Below are 10,648 nucleotides of genomic sequence, written 5' to 3' on the forward strand. Positions count from 1 at the left end.
AGGAAATTATCATAAACACTACACAAACCAAAAGCATAACAACACAGCAATGGAGGCAACTCGGCCTAATTGAAGAAGGAGAAGAAGAAGGAAAAATAAAACTTATACCGATAATGGAACCCCCATAGTTAGTGGTAGACAATAATGATAACTCACTATCTGAACAAAAAGCATAATCCCAGACAAAGGTGCTGTTAACGTAGGCTCATTCGCCACAACGAGAGGAATAATGACAACAAGATATCAAATCTAATAAAAAAATAAAATAAAATAAAAATTAAAAAATTTAAAAAAAAGTATATATGTATATAAAATAATTAAAATAAATAAATAAGTAAAAGTTTAAAAAAATAATAAAAATATTAATAATAATATATAGGTACGCCTATATATAAGGGATAAGAATGTTATATATATATATATATATATATATATATATATATATATATATATATAATTGTGTTAAAAAAAAAAAAGTAAATAGCAAATTACTCCTTAAGATAAGTCAGTACTACTCTAGTAATAAATATGTAGATTAAGATATACTACCAGACATAGAGTTTTGAAAAATGAAAAGGAGAGTTGTTTATCAGTGAGTACAGACGTGTTTATCAGCGCTCCTTGTAGTATTACAGCAGTGATTAAGTTTTGTTTTTAATGATTAGTTCAGAGTTCGTTTCAACATTAAAATTAAAATAGTGATTGTTTGATGTTCTCATATAGCGTCAACAGCGTGCTCGATCATCAGAGCAGGTAAGACTTTTATTTTTATCTTCAAAAACATTTTCCAGACCCTCTCCTGTTCCCAGCCCTGTGCAGCACTCGGTGTTGAAGAGACAAGGCAGGTCCTTCCCCCACTTCAAGTCTAGATTATGGATTCACCATATGAAGATCTCTCCTTCAAAGAACTTCTAGCTATCTTTCGGCAAATTGGTAACATCTTACACACAAAATGGCCAGGAAAGGTAGAAGTTCATCAGATTATGGAGGTCGAGACAGAAGACCCTCAAACCTCCGCACTTTCTCCTAGCCTCACACATGACAGCGTCAATTCCTCCTCTGCAGTAACTGTCATAGATTCTAATGATTACCAGGAAGTCAGCAGAAAGAAGAGAAAGAAAGAGTCTCTTGCTTCAGAACCTGAATCTGCACCTCAAATGGACACATCAGCACAATCTAGTGCAAGAATAGAGACAAATATACCGACACAGCCTAAAGAGAGGATCCCACCAGTAGTCTTGCGATCTAAGGAAAAATGGTCGTTGCTTGCAGAGACGATGAAGAAAAATAACATCAAGTTCTCATCAGCCAAAAACGCAGATGATGGAGTCCGCATACAACCTGAAACAACAATGGACTACCGCCAGCTCACCAAACTTATGGACGATCATAAATTTCCATACCATACCTACCAACTTAAAATGAAAAGAACATCAGAGGTTTGGTAGAAAACATAACATCAGAAGAAATTGCTACTGACCTTAGATTACAAGGCTTGGAGCCGATCAAGATTTCTCGAATGTATCGAGCAGACAAGCGCCCCATGCCTCTGGTCTTAGTAGAGAGCAGTAAAGATCAGAGAGAAATTTACGATCTTAAGGTAGTCTGCAACTTGGTTATCAAGACCGAACCACTGAGAAGAAAGGCATCCGCTGGTCAATGCCATCGCTGCCAAAAATTTGGGCATGCGCAAATGTTATGCAGAGCAGACTACAAGTGTGTGAAGTGTGGTGGCAGCCATCCCTCACATACTTGCGTCAAACCAAAGACCACACCTGCTAAATGTGCGAACTGCAGTGGCCCACATCCTGCAAATTACAAGGGTTGTTCTCTCCACCCATCCAACCTTCAAAAGCCTAGACAGGAGTTAATCCAGCCCACTCAGAAAAATACTGTGAGATCTGTGCCTGAAATCAAAGCGCAAAAAAGTTACACCAGATAAATCTTATGCTTCCGTGGTTTCCTCGAGTAACACTAAGGTATCCCCTGCAACTAGCAGTCAAAATTCTTCAGCAATTCTCGCTGCCTCACTAGGGGAAATGCTAATGGCCTTCAGCAAAACAAATCCAAGCCAGGCCGACACCAACAAATTCCTTAGGAATACTCAAGTCATCTTCTCCATGATTAATGACTAATCCGACTTCAACATCAAATTCTATGCAGATAATATTCTGGAATGCAAACGGTCTTAACAACAAAATTTTGGAATTACAGGAACTTACAGATCAATTGCAAATTGATATTCTCCTCATTAACGAGACTCACCTACGTCCCTGCGATAATCCCAAACTCAGAAACTACTCGTTACTTAGAAATGACAGACTTAATGCCAGAGGTGGAGGCACTGCCATCTTTGTTAGAAGAAACATTCGCTATAATGAGATTAAGAAGATTAATACTTCTAACCTCGAGGAGACAGGCATAGAAATTCATACCAACAATGGAGGCAGCTTAAAAATTTATTCTGTGTACAACCCCCATGGCAAACCACTACTCCTCTCTGATCTCTCCCAGCTACTAGATACAAATGAAGCAATAATTGTAGCAGGAGATCTTAATTCCAAGCACCCTTTATGGAACAGCAAGAGTTCTAACAACAACGGAATGATCCTCTACAACTTTGCCTTGAAGAGAAATATTGTTATTGCAGGCCCGATTGAGCCAACACATTACGGAGCGATCGGCAGACCTGATGTTTTGGATATTGCTATTTTTAACAATATTTCCCATCAATTCTGACTTCAAGTGGTTGACGAGCTAAGCTCAGATCACAATCCAGTAATCTTAAGTTTAGGGGAGGAACCTGAGCTCATTCCCAGCCAGTCCCACACTAACTTTGCAAAATTCAAGGCTAAAATGAACACTATCATAGACTCAGTACCCACTATTTCCACCCGTGAAGAAATTGACGCGGCAGTCAACAATCTAAAATGTAAAATACGCGCTGGCTTATCCGCAGCTTGCTCTATTTCCACCCCAGCTCAAGTTAACTTACTTCCTGCAGAAATCCTTGCTCTGATCAGGAACAAAAATAGGCTCAGACGCCACTATCACAACACGCTATCTCCGCAAGACCGTCGAGAACTGAATAGAGCGTCCAACCTCGTCCGTTACGCTTTAAAAGATCACAGAAACCAGCAATGGGAAAGAAAACTCTGTTGTCTCAAAACTGAAGATAATTCTCTGTGGAAATTGACTAAAGCTCTCCGTACAGATCGCTCGAACATCCAGCCCATTCACGGAGAAAGAGGTCTTGTTTACAGAGATAATGAAAAAGCGGAAGCTCTCGTTCAGGCCCTCCAACTTCAGTGCCGTCCTAATTATGCAAAAGCGGATCTAGTCTTCATAGAAAAAATACACTGTAGGGTACGCTCTGTGCTTTGGCAACCTTGTAGCTGTGAAAATATCTGCCCCACCTCACCTAAAGAGGTCTATTCAATCATCAAGAAGCTTAAAAACAAAAAAGCCCCTGGTCCAGACGAAATTACCAACAAAACAATTAAAGCCATCCCACACAAAGCTGTCATGCATTTAGTAGCCATTATCAATGCAATTCTGAGAATTAATTATTTCCCCTCAAGATGGAAACAAGCCGATATTTTCCTTATTCTCAAGCCTGGTAAAGCACCTCAGATGCCACAGAACTATAGACCTATCAGTCTTCTATCATGCCTAGGAAAAATAGCAGAAAGAGTCATTCTCAACAGACTTAATGAGGAGGTAAATAAAAATAACATAATTCCGAAAGAACAATTTGGTTTCCGTACTGGACAGAGCACTACACAGCAAATTCACAGACTGTCTGAGTTCATCATTACAGGCTTTAACTGGAAACAGCACACAGGAGCTATCTTTCTAGATGTTGCAAAAGTTTTCGATAAGGTGTGGCACAAAGGTCTCATCTACAAATTAATTGCAGCCAACACCCCTCTTTATCTTACCAAAATTATTAACTCCTTTCTACAGGACCGTAAAATTCAGGTTAAGTTGCGTGGAATTAGATCCTCACTGAAAAAAATCACTGCTGGTGTCCCTCAAGGCTCGCTGCTCTCACCGCTGCTTTTTAACATCTTTGTTTCTGATGTTCCTAGCACATCACTAACCACTATAGCTAGTTATGCGGATGATATGGCAATTCTTAGCAGATCTCTCAGGCCTAATATAGCTACTCAGCGATTACAAACTGCAGCAACAAATTTAGAAGACTGGTTCAAAAAATGGAGAATATCTGTAAATGCCGATAAAAGCACTGCCATTCTATTCACAAGAAGACAAGCATCTCATGTTGGAGAAGTTAAACTTTTTAACACAGCCATCCCATGGAGATCTAGCACCAAATATCTAGGCATTCAACTTGATAACCATTTAAACTTTAACTCCCACATAGTTTATGCATGCAAAAAAGCAAACTCTGCAATTGTACAACTCTATTCTCTCCTCAATAGAAGAAGTCAAGTCAGCACTGATAACAAACTACGGATCTACAAAACAATTATCAGACCATCATTAACTTACGGATCGCCAGCCTGGGGTCCACTTCCCCCACTAACATCAAAAAGCTACAAGTTATACAAAACAAGTGCCTCCGTATGATCTTCAATGCTCCGTGGTTTGTAAGAAATACTCTCTCACATCGAGATGCCGATATTCCAGATATTCCCACTTTCCTCCATAACAGTGCTGCTGCTTATTTTGCCAAAGCAGCTGTTCATCCAAATCAACTCATTCAAGAGTCATCTAATTATGACGAACACGATAGGTGGAAACATAAGCGCCCGAAAGCTGCTTTGCTTATCGATTCTGGTACCTCCGTACAACCCTAAATAGGGTGAGCCAGGTGCTCGCTAACATTTAATACACGACTATTACATACCGATTAAGGGATCGAAGTCCACGGGACTGTTGTCCATCAAGCCACATCAGGTTATCAGGTTATCACTACCAGACATATATATATATATATATGTTCTTGTATATACAGACACAAGGACGGTAGAAATATCAATTGTAAGAAATGCAGATAACATAAGTTCATAACATGATAATAACCCAAAATATTAATAGGATATATTATCCATTTATAGACCTGTAACTAATTCTGCAATTCAGAAAACTTTGTATACCTCAATTGTTTTGAAGTATATGGGGAGAAAATGGAAGCAGTTAACAATTTTGTTTTCTAGTATCCCGAATTGATAAAGATGGTTATTGTACCGAAGAAGATTATTACTTGGAAAAAAAAAAAAAAAAAATGACAAATTTAAGCAAGATCTTTAAAGATAAATATATTAGCCTCACAACAAAAATCAGAATCGTGAAAACAATGGTATTCCGTGTGGTGTTGTATGGATGTGAAAGTTGGACCCTGAGAAAGAGTGAAAGAATGAAGATAGATGCATTTGAATTATGGGTTTGGAGACGCTTACTAAGAATACCATGGACTGCAAAGCAAACCGGTAAACCAACGATAGAATAAAGCCAGATTGCTCCCTTGAATCTATGATCATCAAGCAAAAATTGTCATACTTCGGACATATTATGCGAGCAAATGACAGTCTGGAGAAGATGATGATGCTTGCTAAAGTTGATGGAAGCAGGAGAAGAGGAAGACCAAGAATTAGATGGATGGATGGAATTAAAGAAGCATCTGGAGTGCGCTTGGAGGTTCTGAAAGACATGGTCAGGGACAGATCGGAATGGAGAGTGTATGTTCATGGAGTCTCCAGGAGTCGGAAACGACTCGACGGATCATGACACACACCTCAAGTGTTTACCGTATAAAACGTTTATTGTTCAAAATTGTCCTCGTTTCTGCCAGGAAAGTGTATTAAAAATCATAAGTGTGTTCATCTCAAGCCGAGCAATTTATTTTCTGGTGAGTTACATACAATATGTAATGCTTGCTTTTTTGCGTAAAAAATTATTTTTATAGTAATGGCCGAAAACTGCAACGAAAGGGAAAAACCAACATTGAAAATAAAATTAATTTCTTCGAAGAAAAATATTCAAAATCTTGGACTAGTTGAAAAATTGAGAAAAACCAGAAGTTTTTGCAGGGACTTTGAATTTAAATGAATCAACAATTCGAATAATCAAACAAAATGAACATAAAATCCGATAAAGTGTTTATTGCTGAGTCAACGATAAGTGCAAAGCGCGTTGCTAGTGTACGCGATATTCTAATGAAAAAATTGAAAAATCTCTAATGATTTCGATAGAAGATTGCACCTCAAAAGAAAATTCCTATGGATGGAAATCTTATTAAACAAAAAACTCTCAAAGTTTATAAACATTTATAGTGCAGACGAGATGCGGATGAATCCGGGTTATATTGGAAAAAAGTGCAAAAATGCACCTATATTTCGAAAAATGAAAGATCAGCTCCTGAATTCAAAGTTTCCAGTGGCAGAATTACTGTACTGTTTTGCAGTAATGCATCAGGTGATTACATGACAAAACCAGTTTATTAACCAATCCTCAAATCCTCGTGCTATGAAAGATTAAAATATGCACTGTTTTATTTTGCCTAAAACATTTATGCATTATGTGCAATGAAGTTTAAGTACAATTTGTAATTTTTATACTTTTATACTATGTATTTGTTTCATAGTTTATATGTTTTCTTAACTTACATGAATTACCTGAATTAAATAAAAATATTTTTTTTTGTTGGATATGTCATTGTTGTTTATACAATTAAAAAAAAAAAACGATTTCGGAAAACATACCCCTACTTTTTCTATGTGACCTGAGACTCGCATAATGCGATTTATATAACACGGCATCTGCGGAACCTAACATCCACGCACAGCTAGGGGGGAGGTCCGCCCCAGGCGGCATTTTGAACCTTTTTGAACTTTTGCAGTTAATTCTAAAATACAGTCTCGAAAACTCATTTTCAAATATTGTAATACTACTGCGAATTTTTCTCACAACTGCTGTAAGTGTTGCTAGTTGTAAAAGGAATTTTTCTAAATAAAATTTGATTAAGAATTACCCACATTACTATGAAATAGACTTCGCCAATGTCATCGACGATTTTGCTAACAAGAAAGCAAGAAAAGTAACATTTTAGAATGCTGAAATTAAAGTTTTACTTCAAAACTAAACATAGTGTTTTAATTTATTTCTCTATACGTCGTTTTGATTTTTTGTAGTGTTTTTGGTCTGTATTGAGAGGGGCAGCAAACTCAGGGACCGCTCCGGGCGGCAACAGCTCTAGCTACGCCATGCATCCGCGTTATACGAAGGTTACCTGTACCTGAAATTTTAAATGGTTAGTAATTCATTATTCCGCTAATCAGACTTCAATCACACCTCTCACTCTCTGAATGATAACAAGTGCAAGCGTGAATTTCAAGACCAGCATTCTTCCCTGCTTAAATATATTATAGATGAAAAGTGTTTCGTGACTAAAAAAGTTTGGGTAACGCTGCTCTAATCGATGACAGATCGATTCTCGAGCAGTCTTTCTTTCTTTCTGGCACTCTAACATTTTATATCAGAAACGTTGCTACAAGGCTATATGAGCACCTTTTAACTGATTTTTTTAACATTTTTAATAATAGATAAAAAGCTGTTTGCGTCACTGCACATAATCCAGCTGAGGATGGCTGGAAAAGGGAAATAATTTAGGTTAGGAGTTTGAAACAAATGCTTCGAGTCTGGATGAGAAGAGGAAAAAAACATGAGTAAGGTTCTCGTCATGACAAGCAGAATCTTTATCTGTGCCTTTTCAGTGGAAGGTAGATCAGCTGGTCCCATATGACGTAGTAGGATTTTTTTCTCTCCCGGTATCTGTGCTTTTTCTTCCGAAAAACATATAAATCGACCAGAGAATACAAGCAATTAACAATTAAAAATACTATGTAGTGGATGGTGTAGACGGTGAATAGGGTTTGATGAGTCCATATGGATATCATGCAATAACAAATTTGTATGTCGGTCTGTACTAGAACTTATTTATTTATTGCCTTTGAATTTGTTCCCAGTAAATTAGAACTGACTTTCATTCCTCATTTGATGAAGAATAAAACTTTGAAAGTGCATGGTAAATTTGTTCACTTATCAGTCAAAAATAAACGATTATTATTATTATTATTATTATTATTATTATTATTATTATTATTATTATTATTATTATTATTATTATTATTACGTGACACCTCCAGGGAGTTCAAAGACTCATCGAGGGAGGAACACCTACTCTACAGCTGTCTGTCTGTCTGTCTCTCTCTCCACCACTCAATCCACCAACGCCATCTACTGCCCACCACCAGTATTTTAACAGAAAATCCCAAACATCCATGCCCACGGCCGTTTGGCTGGAGAATGGATACGCTCACCACTCAGCCAACCAGGCTGGCATTTTAGTTTATGAAAAGTTTGCAATTAAAGTATAACTTCTGTTTCTCAAATGAACAATAATTATTTAAAAAATTCATCTGAAGAGGATAACATGAAAGAGCACTTCATCTATAGTTTACATACAAAAAGAATGAGTTATGTGATAAGTAAATAAAATACTGCACTACACTGGCTAGACAAGATAGAATTCTTCTGTTATCACATCTCGAATAGTACAGATAGCTGGAAATTGGGAGACAAATACAGTTTAGCCATGGTAGCTCCTTCGATTGATTGGTTCTCGCACACGTGCATACCCAATCAAATGTATATGGAAAGTTTATTTATTTTAATGGAATAAACTATACTTAAAATAAAGAATCGAGATATAATATACAACACTGGGGATAATCTAGAGTGTTTTTTTTTCTTCAAAATGCTTTTATTTGTTTCATCTGACGCTTGCAAAATGTACCACCTTTAACTGCGATCGTGAATTCAGATCGCGTTGTTTCATTCACAACGAAAAATTTAAGTTTATAGTAATATTCATATGACTAATTTGAGCAATTTGAAAATTCACATAAAATGAAGAAGACAAGAGAGAAAATTGCAAAATTGCATAAAGGAATTCTCAAATTGCGGGTCTTTGCATTATTTTTTTGAGAACAAAATAAGTGAAACTTACCTCTTTTGGGAGAGTCCTTTTCAGGTAATTCTGTAAAGGAATATCTTCAAGATACTGATTTCCCAATACTGGAGCTTCCTGAATGAAAGATCCATGATTTGCATGTGCAAACGAAATCCAGCTCGGTTTTGTTTGTTTTTCTGTTTTCTTTTCATGGTCGTCTTTCATAACTGTACTAAAGCTATAGCGCACGAACAGTAGTTTCCGATATTGGTTCTTAAATTGACAGGAAAACCTGAAAAGTGGCTTCGATTGTGATAATGGCATCGTTGTCCAAAATTTCCAAAGCATCATTGTTTAAGGAATTCAACCAGATGGACTCCGTGCAGTGCAATGTCTGCAAGATGTACGCATTACCTAAAGCGATTGGAGTTTGGTTTGAAAGTGATAGTTGTTGGAGCGGCGCGGAAAATGCTACGAAATATGATCGGAAGTGCAGTTGAACAAAATACGAGTGAAAATGTGTCCGAGGATATAACGGAAAAGAGGATTAAAAGTGACACGACTGAAAGAGAGAGAGAGAGAGTAAAAGTTATGATCAGAGGAACAGTAGTATCACGGATGTTAAGAATGAAAAGTTGATCCGTCATGAGGGCGATAGAGCGATTACGCGGAGTGATACAAACGACGCAACGTGAACTGAGGCGCGTGCAGAAACGGTTGATAAGTAGGCCAGCTGATATCGAAAGAAAGAAGTGCGAGAAATGAGAAAGTAATGCTCGATTAGGAGAGAATACAAAATTAAGTCTTGTACGGCGATTCTATCATATCATATGTGATAGGAATATGAGATGTGATTGGCGAGAGGGTGACAAAATCGTGCTTCCCAGGTACAAAAATGAAAAATGTTAGGGAGGCTATTAGAATGCCCAAGATGAAAAAATTGATTCTTTTGGCTGGTTGATTCTTTTTCCCGAGGCAGTAGAGTGCTCTGGGGACCTACTTCATTGTTTGGGGGCCCTTAAATTGTCTGATTCAAACTTCATTGTTTGGGGGCCCTTAAATTGTCTGATTCAAACTTCATTGTTTGTGGCCGTTGAAAGATTTAAAGGGAGAAAAGTATGGTATGAAAGAGTTACAAAATAAAAGAATGAGACAGTTATGATAATCAGTCTGTTGTCGCGGTATGACAGAGTTGAGCCGAGAAGGAGGGCCATAATAGCGAATGAATCAAGGCGTAGGTTATGCAGGAATATAGTTTGTGGATGTGTGGAGTGAGTTTGACTGACAAAAGGCCTTATACAAGAAGGATTATTTGTATCTGAATGGATTTGGTGTTCAGGATTGGGAAAAAGTGTTATTGAAGGAAGTGAAAGTGATTGTGCAAAATCAAGGAAACTAGAGCTTTTAGAGAGGAAGGAGACTGTTGGGCGAGTACAGAGATGCCAGTGAGGTAGTTGACTGAAAGAATGTGCAATAAATACCCACGTTAGTATCACTGGTTAGTATCACATCAGGATGGGACAGTGAGTATAAACCGTAAGGTCAGCGGTGGGCATAGAAGACTATTGTACTTTATGCACATTATTGCCAGGAGCATTCGGAACATGGAGGAGGATTTTTGGCATTGGTTAGTTCATCCTGGACAAAGGTTATTGACATTCAGGACCATAC

At 37.5% G+C, this 10,648-nt stretch overlaps 1 protein-coding gene across 2 annotated transcripts in view; it reads right to left on the reverse strand.

The window, feature by feature from the left end:
- LOC150109682 (acyl-CoA dehydrogenase family member 11-like) overlaps positions 1 to 9,571 on the reverse strand; it is a 233,196-nt gene extending 223,625 nt beyond the window's left edge. The window contains exon 1 of one of the 2 annotated variants that reach the window (XM_090409687.1): positions 9,035 to 9,571. In XM_090409687.1, coding sequence (XP_090265813.1) covers positions 9,035 to 9,328 — 294 coding nt within the window. In that variant the 5' untranslated portion in view covers positions 9,329 to 9,571. The remainder of the gene's footprint in view (positions 1 to 9,034) is intronic. The other variant, XM_090409688.1, reaches the window with a different exon arrangement.
- Positions 9,572 to 10,648: the final 1,077 nt, after the last annotated feature.

This window comes from Typopeltis vanoorti, chromosome 2 (genome assembly GCF_054136105.1).
Source record: "Typopeltis vanoorti isolate ZY-2024b chromosome 2, IOZ_Tvanoo_1.0, whole genome shotgun sequence".
Classification (NCBI taxonomy): Eukaryota; Metazoa; Arthropoda; class Arachnida; order Uropygi; family Thelyphonidae; genus Typopeltis; species Typopeltis vanoorti.